The sequence below is a fragment of the Corvus cornix genome, chromosome 7 (genome assembly GCF_000738735.6).
Source record: "Corvus cornix cornix isolate S_Up_H32 chromosome 7, ASM73873v5, whole genome shotgun sequence".
NCBI classification, from domain to species: domain Eukaryota; kingdom Metazoa; phylum Chordata; class Aves; order Passeriformes; family Corvidae; genus Corvus; species Corvus cornix.
The window spans coordinates 5,884,139-5,902,207 of NC_046337.1; the positions used below are offsets into that span (position 1 = coordinate 5,884,139).

Here is an 18,069-nt window from a genome sequence, read left to right on the forward strand (position 1 = left end):
CATTAGAGCTGCTGACCTCAGCAAGAACCCTACTTTAGCACAAATATCCCACTTTTGTGGTGATAAGGCCAGCAATGACAACACACAACCTGCACTGATGAGCCATCCCCCTTTTGGGTAAAATAGAAAGCACCAGGCAAAATCCTGGGTTCTATCAGCCCCAGGCTTTCAAGAGCAACACAGTCAACTCAAAAATCTGAAAGTTTCTTAAAAAAACTCAGTAAGGAGCCACTGTACATAACCTCAATTACTCTGCAACAAAATGTCATTTTAGGAGGCACAAAAAACCATGGGGCTTTTAGGAGCACAGCCCAGCTCACCTTTCCTGCTCTTGCAGACAGCCTTCAGCACGCGGTGTCCAGGCCCACATTTCCCACGGTCAGTCACACACACTCCCTCTGAAACCACCCACTCGTGACACCGCGCGTCTTCACAAGGAATGGATTCCACCAAATGAGGACAACCTGCCAGGGTGCCCACCGGATCCACGACCACTTGCCTCTGTCTCATCCTAAAGCCTGGAAAAAGCAGAGCTGAATTAACTGGGCAACAGAAAAAATATTCATACAATCATCTAGTAGCAAGAGGACTATATGGGGCATCTGGAGCTGGGGGATTTAAAGACAAACAAGAGAATGATATTTACAAACTGGATTGATTGGGACAGCACTCGGCTGTAGGTGCCCACAGCCCAGGCATGCAAAATCTAACAGTGTGCAAAGAATTCCAGCAACCCACATTTTTCACATTTCTTTTTCCCTTTCATCAACATTAGATAGAAATACACGTCAGAATATCGAAATTTACCAGTGATGCATATATTAATGTAATAGCAGCATTAAGATAAAAGAGAGGAACAGTTAAGGAACTGAAGATATAAATGACATCTATATTCTGCCTGGGAATCCACTAACGAAAGGATTTGTTTTGAGACACAGCAGAGCAGTTTACTAAGAAATTAGTATTCTGCTTTATGAAGGTGTAAGGTTTTCTGATACATAATGCATATCAGACCTCTTTGAAATGACATCCTATTAAACTGGAAGATTCAAATGTGAAGTGGAAGAAAAAGGTTACAGAAATAATCATAGAATTGATTACATAATCTACCTCCTTCTGAATAAAACCAAAAGTCATGTTGCTATATACAATGCAGAACTAATACACAAGTATTTTTCAGTGTGTTCTGTTATGTAAATGACATAGAATTCTAAGAAAAAAGCAGAAAAAAATACATGGGGGTCTTTCCTCCGACAGTCTCGGAGCATGGGGAAATACACAGCATTAGTAGAGGCCACATGGAAATGCTTTGGTCATGAAATAGAAAAGAAAATAAAAAAAAAAACCATCCCAGAGAATACAAAGATCAAACTTCCACAGTTCTCAAATGACCAAAAAGAAATTATTCAAAATCATTTAAACGTGAAATGCTTTTGCAAATATTTATGGTTTTTATTATTTCTTTGTTTGAAAATTTTTGACCAGTTCAAATCATTTCACAAACTTAAGAAGTTGTCAAAAAAGTGTAATTTCCAAACAATAATATCCATTCCTTGACATGCACTCCAAGAGACATCTTTGCAACTTAGAGTCTTAGGAAAGGCTCTGCAAGGAATCTCAACATGTTGCAGCAACAAACATGTAGAGCAGTCAATTAAAATCCAGGGGAGGCTGAATTACACTTGCATATCCTTCTTTCAGGAATTTAAACCAAGCCCAGAACAATGAGAACAACCTCTTGGGTCCCCCTGAGTCCAGATTTCAGGGCTGGGGGATACACCTCCATCCTGATACCTCGCCCTGAAATCCAGGCATGCAGCAGGACTTCCAAGGGGGATCGGAGAGGGGCAGCCTGGCAGCTGCTAGCCCAAGAAATCCTCCTGCACAAGTTCAGTGAAGGATAAAAGGGCCTGAATCAGCTTGAAAATTTTTTTCTTCTCACGCAAAGAATGGCAAAAAGCTTTTAAAGGTCAGATTCCACTACGCACATCCAAGAGCTTCATCCTGCATTAGACTAATTTTTCTAAAAAACACATTAAGCTCCCAATGTTGAATGTGATCCCAGTGTTTTTGCAGTCTTTGTGCAACATTCCATTCCCTGCTCACCTCTCCCTCCATGGCGGTGCTGGCAGCTCTCGGGCAGGCAGGGACCCCACGGTGACCACGAGGACACCGCGCACTCGGCCGGGCACGGCAGGTGACACAGCTGGGAGGTGGCAGGGGCAGGGCCCTGGCAAAGCTTCCCATCAACTGGTCTGGCAACTAGGAGAACAAAAAAAAAAAAAAAAAGGAAAAAAGAAAACCAAGGCTGTAACTCTGTCCTGCTGGCCTTAGTTTTTCAGAATGCACCAAAATCCAGTGATTTTTCAGGGTCTTATCTCCCAGAGCAAAACGGTAATCCTGTGTTCAGAAAGGCACTTAAAAGTTTTATCTAAATCACCCATATTCAGCAAGCCAGTTGAGACTATGCTTAGTGATAATCATGTGCTTTAAAACTAGATTGAGTGCTGATTTTCAGCAATGCTGGAGCAACAAACCAGGATCTAATCCCCACTTTTATGGCCAAGGAGACCTCTTCAGACAGGACTGAAGAGAAAGCTACCTAAGAAGGAAATCCACAAAGCTCCCTCTGCAATTGGGAGCCAGGCAGAGGCAGGTGAGCAAAACCCAAGCACAGGGGACTCTCCCCATTCCCATGCCCTTCAGGGCACTGCCATCTCTGGATTATGGATGCAGTGCCTAGACCTTGGAATTTTTTTCACCTATTTCCAATAAAACTGAGCAGAGCTCTCGGATTCTTCTATACAGACATAAGCATGAAGCATCTTTCCTACGTGGGAGGAGAGACATTTACTCGAGTTGCTGCACCCATGGATCTCCAACCCTCTTTATCCCAGAAATGAGACAATCCCAAGCCCTGCCATGCACCACTTTACTTGATACTGACAATAGATTTGGAAAGTTGACTCTCTTTGTATTTTCATTTATTTTAAGAGATTTCTAGATTCAATTAACTTCTCTCACCTTTTTATTCGGGGCAGAGGGAGGAAAGAAAAGAAAGGGAAAGACTCTTAAATCTGTCCTCTGAGTCATTATATGATATTGCATTTTAATTACATTATGGGCTGAATTTGGCTGTCTCTTTAGATAAATCAATATCAAAGCAGTCTTTCAAAAGGCAAAGGCTTGTTTGAGTTTACTCTGCCATGGCATTACCAAGACTTCATTTATTTTTATAGCTACTGAGTTTGTTTTATCCTCATTTTTATTTTTCACGTCTGTTTTTCTTTGCTTCCATGCATGGAATTGATTTGAAAAGAATTTATAAAAACAAGCTCAATATATGAGTAATCTTTCCTTTCTCTGATATTACACCATTTTCTTTAAAATTAATCATTTGAAGAAAAACACAACTTTTTTCTTTTTAAACACAAGACTTTAGTGCTGAAAATCACGAATTTTGATTTGCACATCCTGAAGCTGACTTTAGACCTATCAGTCTGAAGTGATACTCAGACCAAATATCAGTGTTTAGGATTCCAGCTCATCAGAATAACAGGATTAAACAACAGTGTGACTTAATTCTAAGCGGAAAGATAATATATTTAGCAAAAAAGACGATTTTCTGAATGATTTCTGAGACACTGTAAGGCCTCTGACATGTTCATTTAAAGATTAGAATGAGGCGGCATAAATCCAATTCACCTGAATGCTCACATAAAGAGACCTTTTCTAGAGACCTTGCAAGGAAAGTGACAGACAGAATGAGATAAATATTAGAGTTTTAAGGATAGGAGTATTTATTTTCCCTAGAAGTCTCATGCATGGCTTAACCTGCCTCTCAGCATCAAGCTTTGCAAAACTCTATCAGTTTTCTGAGAGTTCATTTGGAGAAAGGAAAGGAAATAAAACTGAATACAAATGGTCAACCAAAGGAATAAAGTCCAGTCCTGCTTTGCTCTAACTCAAGGTGTCATTGCCAGGAATGGCTCCTCCCTCCTCACTGAGTTTTAGGTTGCTTCTGTACTGAATTTAACTATTTAAATGTAGAAGCCTAGATACAGCTGGATGGTTCTCCTTCCTTGAAAACCAACCAGTGTGCTCAACATTATTTTAAATTGATTTTGGACTAAAAAAAAACCAAGAAAAATTGATTACAAAAAGTTAAAGGAGCTACCAGCCATCCCAGACTCATGGATGACTTCTTCCCATTCTGATGGAAATCCGGGCCTTCCTCTCCATGCCAACCAGCCTCCTGCTCCTCTTCCTCCCTTGGGCTGATGCCCTATTTAACTCTAGCATTTTTCCCAGGACCAGCATCCCGTTTGTCACTGGAGTAAAGCTGCCTGTTTGCTCAATTCCTTAAGTAGTTCTTTGCATTCTATAAAAGGTAAATCAGAAAATACCATTCTAATCAAATATCCAAATACATTCCAAGTCTGCTCCAGCTTATACTCACTCTACACTGACTGCAATCCTCCAGTCAGTCTTCAGGAATAAGACCAGAACAAAAAAACCCAAGCTGTAATGATAAATGCATATACCATCCTTTCCCAACACCTGGAAGGTACAGAGACACAGTTTCCAGCCAGAGTGACAGGATGGACCAGCAGGGTCCTCTTTAAAACAGAATTTCATGCCTTCTTCAGCCATTTGATTAAAAACTCTGATTTCAATCTGGTTTATTTCAAAGCTTGATATGATCTTCTACTGCCATTCTTTTATACTCTAACAAATTTGTCTTTTCTTTATTGTAAAGGAATGATAAGGGGGACTTTTTCTGTGAACCTTTTAAATGCCAAAATTCTCACACACTGCAGCCTCCAAATGGCACAGGTAGCCTGGCTGGGGATGTCCTATTCAGGAGAAAACCTGACATTATGCCTATGATAAATCCACACAGCTGCCAGGAATGTCTTTAGGAATGAGCCAGCTTTCTGATTTCGTTCAATAATTGACTCTGTGGTGGCATTTTCCTGCATTCATATAGAAAAAGTGCTTTTTGTGTAATTATTTTCCTTGGAACAATATTAGCCATGTTTTTGGAGGAAGGTGAAAGGCAGAAGCCAGGGAAGCAAAGAGTGGGAGGGGGAGGCAACATCTCTGATTCAAGTAGCAGCTTATTTATGATGCTTGTTCCTACCTTTTAAAATCCTGTGTTCTTCCCAATCTATAGAATAAACTTCAAAAAGCAATCAAGTACTAATCTGGGGGCCTCTGAAACATTGCACATTGCTATAGCTGTTATATTGAATCTATCCTTTATAAATGCAACTGCAGCTGTTCCCAGCACCAGTGTCTTGCCTCAAGTTTGAATTTTACTATTTGCTGTTATTTTCAGGTTATTGCTACCAGCAGGAGATAATAAATTGGGTTCTAAAGTGTCTTGTTTCCTTATATATTTTTACTGAGGTAATGATTTGGAGGAAGAGTGGAAGAGGAAATCAGCTCTGATATGATTATTTCCATAATGTAATTTTAAGCCAATAAATAAATTATCTTTGAATACAGTCATGTGGACAGATACTTGCAGGCACACATACCAATACTATGTTAAAAGCAATGCTGACCAGACAGAGGCAGAAATGCCTAGGATGGCATTTTGTTTGCAGGGGGTCCTGTCAAATATGGTTTTTCAACTCCTCAGGAGGTAAATAACACTTTTTTTCCTGGACTTTAACTACATTTCCTTTTTACAATGAAAACCCATGTGTTTTTCATACCAAAACCAAAAGGAGACTTTGCTAAATATCACTAATATATTTGGAATACATACAAATATTATCTGGTCTGCCTCTTACATATTTTAGGTAATATTCAATTCTCAAGGAAATAAATCCAAATGTTTACCATATGGCAAAATTAATCCAAATAAATTATTGCCATGATACAAGGCAGGTATGAGAAAGGGATGGCATATCCTTGTGAAAGTTCTTACTGCCTTTGCTGGGACTTATAAACCAAAGACACTTGGATCAATACAAAGGGAAATTACTTGAGAAAACCACAAAGGAGCAAGTTACGTTATAAAAACACCTTCATGTGAAAAACACAGCAGGGGTAAACCCAGCACAACATTTGTAAGTAATTTCTCTAACCTGAAAGACATTTTTATAGCAAAAACAAAACATTACACAAGGGAGAAGTGGTGAATGCAATCTGACCAAGCCTGGAAATGGCACCAATCCCAGTCCCTTGCATCCCTCCATTAAGGGGCCTAATGCACCCCATGTCTTATGGAAAGGGCTCCTTTATGCTTTGAGGAAGAATCAATTCATTTTGAAGCCACTAAGCACAAAGTTGGAGGCCTATTTTCAATTAAAATCTATTTAATAGGCAAGGAACAACGTATGAATAGAAGGCTAATCACAGCATGAAAGAGGGTTAATAGTAGATTGCCAAGAGCAACAATGGTTTAATGCATTTCAGAACAATAAAAATCCCCACAATTTTATTAAAGTGACACAGATAAAACGTATCCCTGTGTCCTCCCTCTGCTGTTCAACAGGACTGTGATCCCAGCTGGGATACTGCATTGTTTTGCTACAGCAGAATTTGTGGTGATTAACAGACTCTATGTATCTGGCAAAAATTCAGAGTGAACATGGGGCTCCCCACCAGGAGCCACATGACTGAGCAGATCAGAGGTGACAATTCATTAAGAGTGTCCAGGAAAAACAGCAGAGGCAACAGGGATGCTGGGATGGCAGTGAATGCAATGATGGGAAGGAAAAAAGGATTCTGCAGGATATTTGAGCCTTTTGGCTGTTACCCAAAAAAAGCTGGAAATCACTGGGGCAGACCACCAGAGAGGGTGAGAGAAGAAATACAGAAAACAGGGAAGAAAATCCATGAAAACTTCATGAAAGCCTTGTAAGAGTGTGAGCATTGCCGAGTTCAGCATTCACACAACAGGAAGGAGAAACCTCTTCTGTGACTGCCATGAGAAAAGCACCACTGTGGATGTGTCTGGATGTGCCTGGATGTGTTTGGGACACCAGGACGTGGCACAGGTGGCCCAAAGCTAAGCTAGTGACACGCTCATCACAGATTCCAGGAGCAGCAGGGCGGATCCCAGGAGCAGCCAGGCTGCTCCACACAGCGCTGGCCGCAGCACACAAACTTCATTTATCTCCAGTGTCTCCTGTTCCAGACACCTCTGGCTTTGTTCTCTCTCCCCAGTGTCCCAGTTTGTGGTGTAGCCTCACACATGCAAATCCTTTTAATTTCTCATCTCACTCCATGTTACTGCCTGAACACAATGCAGCTCCCCAGTCTCAGAACAGCAACAGGACAAAATTACACAGAACAAACCATCACTGTCTTGAATTGGAATTAATCCAGTTTCAGTGGAAGGGAACAATTATAAAAATACACACACAATTAAAATGTTAGCTTTCAAAGATAAAAGCCTGGACTAAAACCTAGTATCTCACATGAACTAACTGGGCAGCATATTATTTGCTGTGTACCACAGCCAGCTAAACAAATGAAAGCATTTATAAAGGGATAACTATTCATGGTCATAACAAATAGCTTGTTGACAAAAAAAGGCCTACTATTTATAAGGCACCTCTTAAAAGGCTGACTTCTTTCACTGTCAAAGTCTTTTTAAACATTACTCTCTTCATTTTAGTTTAATTAGTTTTAAGATATGAAAGAACTGAAAATATTACACCTCTGAAAGGCATTAGGGAAAATGGTTTTTTCCTTAATGGATTCAAACTCAAATTTTTGAAATACACATTTAAACACTACTGTCAAGCACTACAATAATCTGAATAAAATCATTTCCTCTCCTGCTTCTACAGGGTTTCCCCCAAAGAAGCCAGCTGTTACATATTTATTTTTCCATTATGTGAGTTGTATCTCATAAATTCTGCTCAGCATTTGGTGAGCTTACAGATCAATAACTTGGCATCCCAGCAATATAAATCTGATACAGACTTCCCTGAATATATTTCACACTCCAGAGGTGTATTTCTAATCTTTTCAGGTCAGTACAGTCATCCCAGTGATAAATAACTAGTTTGGGATAAGAGGGATCCTTGGGGTGGGAGAGGTTCCACCTGAGAATCTGCTTTCTGTGGTTCAGGCCAGCTAAGCCCCAGGCTGGATGCTCCTGTTGCTGTAACAGGCGCAGCTCAACAAAGCTTTTTTCACCCCACTGCTGACCATCATTTCTCTCCCTCCTACGGTCCTAGTCAAGTTTTCTCATTACTAATATATTCTAACCTATTCCTTTTCAATTTCATAAACCAGACAAGGACAACAGGATTTAAACATCAAAGTCCTAAAATTCTAATTTCCGTAGAGTAAATTAATCTTCTCATTCCTGCAGCTTCACCAGCATAAATTCACAACAACAGAAGAAAAAAGTGTGCATTTAATACAGGGCTCACACTCCGCACAGGGCTCCTATACACTCCAACAGTGCATAACCTGCATCAACTCCTACGGGCAGCTTATCTCCATCAACACAGGCCTTCTCCAATGAATATGCAGGATGGCAACAGCTGTAAACAACAACAACCTGCACAACCAACTTTTAGCTCCTAAAGAGTCGGACCTGGTGCTTCACAAGACCCCTGGCACCCAAGGGGATGGTGGCACATCCAATTCGGACTTTCCACTGGTAGCGTCCTCTTCCCAAAGATACTTCCATAGTTTACTGAACAGGTGCCACATGCACCAATTTGAAACACTAATCCCTCAGGAGACACACATTGGAAGGTCATGATTCAGAACAGAACAAAGAACTCACAGGGAAACAGATGTGGCACCCTCATTAGGAAACAGAGCGTACAGAGCAGGGGAGGTAAAACAGCACATTTTGGAGCTACAAAAGACAAAAGGGCAGAAAGAAAGGGATGAGAATAAATGGAGAAGAATACAAGATATGAATGAAAGGACTTCTCAAATTAATCTCTGTGCAACTCCAAAGAGGCTCCAATTTCTGAAAAACAAAGCACAATGCCAAAGTATTTCCCATATGGGAATCAAGAAGAGTATGAAAAAATTCACTCATCACATAAGAAAGGAATAGACATTTTTGTCTATCAGCAGTAGGGAGAAAGCTCAATATTTTGAGGAAAACAAGAATGTATAAAGGCCATAAAATAATTGTTTTGAGACTCACAGAAGTAGGACTTAGATGAAAGTGCAGGGGACCACTTTCAGCTTCAGACCCATTTGTGATTCTGTCAGTAAAGGAGCTTGTAAGACAAAACTACATAAGGGAATACACACAGGGATGGATCAGAGCGTAACCATTAGACCTGAAAAGGTACTTGAGTATTTTCCAAGTCCTCAGTTGTAAATGGACTAAAGGAGATTTTGCTGCTACAGCTGGCGACACACAAGTTTATAAAAAAACAATCTGATGTAAAATGAACTAGGTGGAATTGCATCCTAAAAATAAAGCAAAAATTAGTATAGGCTGGGGAACTGCAGTGGAGTAAGTCAGGCAAGGTATTATGTCTACTAACAGGTGAGGGTTGAATCTCTCTCAAAGGAAACAGGGGTATAAAAATAATAGGGACTTCTGTAAGAAATAGTTTTGCAGGGTAACACTAAAAGCTATCCAAAAATAATGAAGGCACAACTATGCCACATACCTGCTATTGAAATTCAAGCTCAAATAAAAATAAATATATGGAGACAAATATGATAGAGAAACTCATTAAGCAAGAAAGTGTAAACAAAACTTTAGAACCTTGTACAGGCATGAGAGTTTTATGTGGATTTTCAGATGTAAAATAACAAAGATTAAGAAGATAGGAACCTGCAATGATTTCTGGTGAGAAGGTAATAAGAGATACATTTTATTAGCCAAATTTACTATGCTGAATAAACAATAAAGAGGACTCAAGGAAGTGAAGCATTATTTCATAAAGGTCTTTTCAGTCCTATAATTAAAACTTAAGCAGACAGGCTCCAAAAACACTTTAAGAAAATTCTGAAAGTGAGAGGTAAATTGGATCTCATTCAAACAAGTGAAAAAGGAAAAATGTCAAGATATGTAAGGCACAAATTTTATGAAAGAATGTCAGGGCAGACAGATCCCTAGTTAGAAAACTACAGAAAATATAGAGAGAGAAGCAATCCCAGTCACTAGAGACAGCAGGCAACAAATTCAGAGAAGAGAGGAAATACTTCTGGAGTATTTTATAAAGACTGCCATCTCCCATACTACTGATAAAGAGATACAGTTTCTAGATAAATCCAAAAAGCAAAATTAATTAGAAAACAGAAGGATAGTTCCTGGTCTTCAGAAAAGACAGTAAGAAATTCCTGAGGCAGAAGATTAAATCTAGGAACTTCATAGGTTTAGTAACTGAACATAAACACAGACACCAGTACCAGATTCTAAGAGGAATTTTCATTCCCATATCACTGGAATAATTTACTGTGATTGAGAGGAGAGTTGTACTGCCAAACAAGGACAGGTTTCATAAACTGATCATTGCAGAATATTCTTCCTTACCTTTTCCAGATGTCTTGTTTGTTGGTACCATGGGGATTGCTAGTTAGTGATGTTCACCCAGATCAATTAAAATTTATTATGGGGAAACACATTTCAGATAAAATTTCATAAAACCACTAAAATCTTATCTCTTGTTGTAAGCCCACTTACAGAAGAGAACAAAACACATGTGTCCTCTGGCAGCAGTGTCTGGCTTGGAAAATAAGTTGAGGATCTGCATTTCTGCTTTGCTTAGAAGAGTTTCCATATGAGTGAACAGATTTACTTGAAAAAAAGAAGTACAAAGAAGGGTAGCCACCCTTCCTACAGTTTGTTCCAGAAATGGGATGCCCGGGCTCAAGGATTAGGGAGTACCCAGACGTGAAGAGAAGAAAGGGCTGTACCACAACTAGCTCACTTGCATATTCTGTGCTACTTTTGTGCAAAATGTGTCTCCTCCTTAAAAGACACATCGTTTCAAACATGCAGATTTGCCACTTCCACCTCTGGACAGCAAAAGAATAATGATAAACTTGAATTACTAGGTGACAACCTCTCTCTGAAAATTAAGCATTATAAATTTAAACATGTTAAAATTCAATGAGATAATTAAAAACAGCAGGATCTGTTGAAAGATAATCATGTTAAAGTTCAGTCTAAGTTAACAAAAGCCTCACAAGTGAGGAGGGATGTGGACTCCTTGGACAGAACAGCTAACATTAAAAACAGCACAGTCTCTACACTTAGGTTACCTACATACACAGGAGCACAGAACTACACATCACTTTACACCTTTACCAACGTAAATTTAGATGTCACAGCCTCAGAATGCAAGAATATTACCGAGGGCTTCAAAGACTGGAAGATCTGCCTCCAAATACTCATCACCCATATTAAAAGTACGGACTTCCTCCTCAAGGCTTAGAAAACATAACTTCACTTGGGTCAAGACAGGGATTTCTTAGTTAGGTTGCTTCTTGGGGGAGAAAAGTATGAAATCTTATCAATGCACTTCTCAAAGTAATACCTGAGTGAGAATTTTCCATTTTCAGTATCTTCAAGTTGGAATCTTATAATCAAAACACAGAAAGCTTTCAGTAGACTTAACCTTCTGAACAAATGATATATAGTGACTCAAGAAAACAGGTGGTCCCCTTCCAAACACACACATTTTAATAAAAGAAGAAATAGATGGGAACACTAAGCAAATAAAAAATGGGAGAAATATCCTTGGGGGATAAAAGAGCTTTGAGCAGTATGTATAAACACATCACAGATGGTACCTGTCTCCAACTAGGATTCAACAGCTTTTATCCCAGAATGCTGCTGGAGAGACCACGGGACAAAATCTTCTCTCACATATGTCATGGGCCCAGGTCCAAATTCTCTTTGGAAGTATCCAGAAGAATAACAACTGTGATGGATTGTAATATCCCATTAGACTCGCTTGTTTGATTCCTGAATGATCCCTTTAAGGACACTCAAGAGGTGAAGAAAGAAAAATTACTGTGCTTCTGATGGTAGCAATTAGACACTGTATTTGCTTATACATAGAGGATTAACTTCCTCATCTTCTCCTCATCACTGAAAAATTGGTACAGTAAAATATGAGATGCCCTAGTGATGAATAAAAGTATTCTGCCAGTTCTGATTGCCAGAAGAAAAAAGCCAAAAGATATGTCATTCCTTATCTATTCAAAGAACAAAAATTAGTCAGCTAGTAAATGAGACACGCTGAATATTACTGGATGAGGAGGGATAATAGGGAAGGATTTCCCTGTTCCCATTTGCATGTGACTGTGCTGACAGTAGATGGGATTCTCACTTGCCAAGCACTACTGTACATCTGCAGTACAGCTTTGAAATTGCAGTAATCATTTATTTATACCTTGTACAATTGCTCTGCACATTCGGGGTTTTTCAGTTGCCTATATGAAATTACTTTTTTTAAAAAAGGTGAGAAGTGTAAATACAAGGAAGAGGTATCCCAGGGTTTGTTCTTAGCTGAGGAAAGGGCTTGCAACTTTTAAGCTGAACTGAACTTTGAGCAAGGCACAAGCTGCAGGTGGGTCACACACTGGATATGTAGCACCACTCCTGTCATGACATACGTAAATATTTAAGGAATTCAGAGGCTCTCCTCTAGTCTTCTGGAGAAATTCACAATTTTGACAAAGAATAAAGTGAGAATGAATTCAGTTCAAGCTCTCTGCTCACCAACCTGCCTCACAGTGGCTGCAAGGACCACAGGAGTACTCAGAAGGATGAAGAAAGTCAATAAATGCCACACACCTTTCATCAACAGCACTTTTCTAACTCTGAAAAGTCCCCTGCATCACACGCTTGTGTGGAACAAGAGGAGAGGGGTTGTGTTGGGAGAGCAAAGTAGTGCCTGGTGTCTGGGAGAGGTGACTGGTTTTCTATAACCTCAGCATCTGTGAGGGATGCTGGGACACACACAGGGCATCCAGGAAACATTTGCTTTGCCTCTGTAAGTAAATAAATCTAAGATACAATATTGTGTTGTTATTATCTTACATCTCTGCTCAAAAACACATTCTGCAAGCGCACCACATCGAGTAAATAAAACAGCCCATGATGAATTATTCATTGTGAATCTGTAACTACTTATTATTCTTCTAAAAGAAATATAACTCACTTCCAGAGTCCAAAACCCATCTGTCTGCTCAAAAGTTGTGACAATATTATTTTTGCTTTCCCCTTCAAATCACAAGAAAGATTGTGTATCAATCTAAAGCAGAGGCTAAAACCGTATCAGGAATGGTGTGTGACAACCTGCTTTATATTCTAAACTAAGACTACACTACAGATAAATGCATTCAGCTACCAAGGGGCTGGGTTTCCTGATGTATGACAGAGGAAGAAAAGTCAACTCCAAGCAAAATTTAGTTCCTTCATCCTTTGTAACTCTCCCAGCGCAAGTGAACATCAGAACTGGCAGCAATTCATCCCAGAAGGTTGTGCCTCCTGGCAGTTCCTCAGGACTTCCTCTGGTGCCAAGTAGCACCTCCCTGTGTGAGCATGGATAGAAGGAGGACATCAGCAAGCCAAAGGCTATCAATGACTCCACATTACCTACTTCTTTTCCTCCTGTTTCTCCTACTCAGATCTACTCAGGTCAGCACTTCAGAGGGACCCTACACACACACACCTTCTTTCAGCCGGTGTGTCCCCAGCTCCACGAGGATCTGGACACAGTAGACCACCCGGGTTTGGATCCCACCTCCACAGAGCCCTGCCTGCTTCTGGTGTCGAGGGTCCTGCTGGTCAAGGAGCAGAGACACTTGGCAAGCTTTCCATTCAGAAGTCCTCCAGGCAAACCTTTGGGAATAAAAAGAGAACAGGTAAAATGAGTTTTTCAAAGACTATGGGTGAGGGAGACATACTTTATTAGGTGACAAAATACAGTTGGTTTAATCTTTATAGCAGCACTTTCCTATCCAAAACAGGGAAGAATGTTTGGAAACGTTTTGAGTGCTAAATTTACATAGGTTAAGTATGTGCTATTTGTCCGGAGCACTAGTGTAAAACTTTTGACAGAGCACCAATCTCCAAAGCGTTCTGAAACACTAAATCATCCTGACAACACCTGTGAGCACGGCATAAAAAACGAGAGAAGATTAAGAGGTTTGATTAAGTGTGAACAGTAGTTTTCAAACATGTGGATCAAACCACCAAACCACCCCTCTCTGGCAAGAGCTGAACACCTCGCTCTGAAACACACTTAACAGCTGAAATCCTGCATACATCGACGGAGCTCCAAGCACTTGCAGCTTTTCCACACAGGAAAAGCACTTTCTTAGGCTTTCTAAGTGCCTAAGGTACTGCCAGTTCCTTCAAGGGATTGGCTAAAGCATCTCAGTTAATTCCGTTTTCCAAAAGTTGTGATGCACAGCAAGCTCTAGAAAAAAAAATACTTTCATTCTATATTCCATTCACACCTAAAGAGCATTAAAGGTTTTCAAGGAATTGTAACTTTTTGGGGCACAGGTAGGTGAATGCTGTACAGACAACAGTTGTTGCTGTGTACCAGCTTAAATGCCAGGAAGAACTTATTAAAACCACAGGGAAAACTGTGCTGTGTATCCGTGGAAAGCAAAAGTTATTTCCCCATCATGACTGAAAATGTAGAGCATATTTCTAACACAACTGTTTCCACAGGCAGAATTTGCTTTGATTCACAGGTCACAGTATGAGGGGAGTAAATAAGAGCCCAAAGTCTTCCTGAGCTTCCCAAACACAAATCTTAGGCAATATTATTTTTATAACCAATCTGTTCACACTCGTGCTGCTTTATGCCTCCACTCCTCTAAATTTCCTAGTTTACTTTTACCACAGAATCTTTGGGTTTTGTGTAATAAAACTACGTAAAATAATTTCCTTCCTTTCTTCTCAAGACAAATGCTCTCTCCTTTAACAGCAGATCCACAGTTGTTAAAACTACATATGTTCCTTAACTGCTGACTGCTCACTGTAAACTCAAACACAGTGGGATGTCTCTGCAGAAAAAGCCTTCCATACCATAATTCCACATATTGAGTATCTGTTCCTGACTACAGCTATGGCAAGCAAACCTGCATCTCAAAACTATATTTTGAGCACATATCAGCATTCTCTTAACTTATGTTGTACATGATTTCTATCCACAAAACACTTCCAAATTTTCTAACATCTTCATAGAAAATATTTGTGAATACTGCCAGTTACTTGCATTTACAGGTGCTGTTCGGATGAGCTGCCATGCCCTCTTAAATAACTCACAGCATCTTGTGCAAATCTGGATACACGCACAGGGTTCATTTACCCCCAAAGAAAATAACATAGAACAAGCTTTTCACGTGACAAGTATCAAATACTTAACTCCCACAACATATAAAGCACAGCCATGAATTCTTCTTCTCATTAGTTCCTTCTGGGAACTCCTAATCCCATTTCTTGGGCCTGCAGTGTTAAATGCAACCGTAAAGGCAATGAAAAGTGCTCTTTATCAAACAGCGGGTGAAGAGGATTCCTCTCCTCCACATCCCTTCAGAACATTGTGCTTTTCAGGTCTACACTTCCAAATCAAAACCTTAAATATAAAACACAGGCATCTTGCCACAGACAGGGAAATAGTTGTTTTAAGGAAGTGTTTCTTAAAACAAGAATTGACTAAGGAAAAACTCATTAGCAGTATCTGGCTTAGGAAGTCAGCTGTGAACGCTGGATCCTAAAGACTCATTTCCAGAGGTGTGAGCATCTGCTTCTCCTATTCAGCATGAGCTGCGGGAGTTAACACCTATGAAAATTAGGCCATTGGTGATTAAAATTATGCAAAATAACTAAATCTGAACTCAGAGAGATAATTAAACTTCATCAACTCCTGAATTTAAAAAAAAAAAAATCCCTTTATATATTCTCCCAGAGTAACCTGTGTGTGAGCAGCGTGCAAGGACGGCTCTCGGCACTCCGCCAGCTCCAAGCTTCAGCCCTGTCCTGCTTTTACCTGCACATGTCCTCAGCTGTCCAGTGCTCCAAAAACAAATCCTGACCTCCAAGCATTAAAAGGGACACACTTGCATAGCCATTAACAAGCCCACTACCCCTGAAGGTCAAAGGGCTGAAGAGTAGCATTGCTACCACTCCCAAAGTGTAACTCCAGAGCCTACCAGCACAGTTCACTGCATTTCCTCTCCAGTCTCTACTACTTCACACTAATGCCTTATCTTTAATTTGGGCATAATGAACCTCATTTACAAAGTGATACCATCATACCTGTATCTCAGCAATAACCTTAAGCCTTTTCTAAAAAATCAAATCTTAAAACATTCCCATTTCCCACCATTTAACTTCTGAAAAGCTTTGAATTTCCAACAAAGCAAGGAGAGTTTTTTGCTATATCCCTGTCTCGTAACATAGCAACCACAACCAAAATGAATGATATGAAGACATAATCATAATTCTGGAAAATCTATCTATTCCCAGCGAACATGAAAGCTACACATCAAGGATGAAAAAGATATAATACATTGTTTTAAAACTGATGACTCAGTGACAGTTATGAAACAAACAAGGGCTCAATATCTTTCTGATTTATAGTAACCTCTTGGTCTCTTTAGTCTATAGGACTTATGCTCTTAGTGTTTACACAAGTTTTATACCTGTATATACCCATTCACTTTAATTGAATGATCCCAAATTTATATCACAATAAAACAAAGTAGAATCACCTTCCGTGTGTTGAAGCTTTTTAAGCACTTAATCCTTTCAGAACAAATAACCAAAGGTAATACAAAGCACAAAGCTCTGGAGTTTTACATGCAGTTAAAGTGTTTTATTTTCCTGTATTTAAACTATTGATTATAGAAGTTATTGTAAACTTCAGGCATAAAATTAAAAGCCCTTCCCATTTAACAGCAAATTTACACCTGTACCACCTACCTGTGATGGGACCTTTAACTTGTAGCTTTGCCATGGACATATAGGTTATACTTAACAGAGCAGGTCTGAGGCTTAAAGTATTTTTGTCATCTCTGGGTCCTTTTAGGAGACTGGAATATAGCTTCACCCCCCTCTCTCTGTGGAGTACAACTCTGCAAGTGCTACCTCTTTAGCTGCTGCTTTTTTATGTCAGTGGATGTAGCCCACACTATGCATCTTCATTCAGTCATGGGGCGCTCTCTGCCCCTGCATTAAAAAACAGCCCCTAGAAAATCATAAAATCACAGACTGGGTTGGAAGGGACCTTGAAGATCATCTCATTCCAACGCCCTGCTATGTGCAGGAACACCTTTCACTATCCCAGGTTGCTCCAAGCCCTGTCCAACCTGGCCTTGGACACTTCCAGGGATGGGGTAGCCACAACTTTGCTGGGCAACCTGTGCCAGTGACTCACCACCCTCACACAATGAAGAATTTCTTCCTAATATTCTTCTAAACGTAATATTAATTTCTTCCTAATCCCATTCCTTCTGCTCAGAGACTTGTGGTCTGTGTCCCAGCCCATTTTCCTTGCTGTGGGTGGAGCATGCTTTGGAAAATTCTTGCCCTAAAAATAAAGCTAAAGGAAAGACTACTTGTTTCCAAATCAACCTAAAAATAGTGAAGATTTCTAGGAATGGGGAAAGTAAACAGGAGTCTCATCTTAAAGGATTTACAAACTAATCTGATTAGGCAAACAGCAAAAAGGAAGGAGTGGTATGTGTTGAGACCAGAAAAATGAAGGAGAGCACCTTTTATTTCTGCTACTGAAGCTCCTTAAATTCATCATCTTCTTGTAAGGGGAAGAAAGAGAAGATCATTGTTTGGTAAACCTCAGCAAACCAGAGATGAAGTGGCATATATTTAAGGGGAAAAAAGCATAATCTTTTTAGGTATTACCCTTCAAATAGAATGTAGTCAAATAAGGAGAATAGGAGCATCTCAGGTTTCTTATATTATTTCACAGGATTAACACTACATCTCTCTATGCTTGAAAGCTGCTGCTTTCCAATCTGAGCTATTTCCACTATCTCAGCCACCAGTTCCCAAGGACCAGCACCAAACCACCAGGCTACAAACTGAAACATGGACCAATAGTATCCTCTACCAGCTGCTGAAACCTA

At 39.9% G+C, this 18,069-nt stretch overlaps 1 protein-coding gene across 7 annotated transcripts in view; it reads right to left on the reverse strand.

Annotated features, from left to right (window-relative positions):
* The window catches only part of THSD7B (thrombospondin type 1 domain containing 7B), a 299,357-nt gene that overhangs the window by 163,512 nt on the left and 117,776 nt on the right, over positions 1-18,069 (reverse strand). For all 7 annotated transcript variants that reach the window (XM_039555302.1, XM_039555304.1, XM_039555301.1 and 4 more), the window contains exons 6-8: positions 13,638-13,807; positions 2,107-2,262; positions 321-518 (exon numbers count right to left, since the gene is read on the reverse strand). In XM_039555302.1, the coding sequence (XP_039411236.1) occupies positions 321-518; positions 2,107-2,262; positions 13,638-13,807 (524 nt within the window). The remainder of the gene's footprint in view (positions 1-320; positions 519-2,106; positions 2,263-13,637; positions 13,808-18,069) is intronic.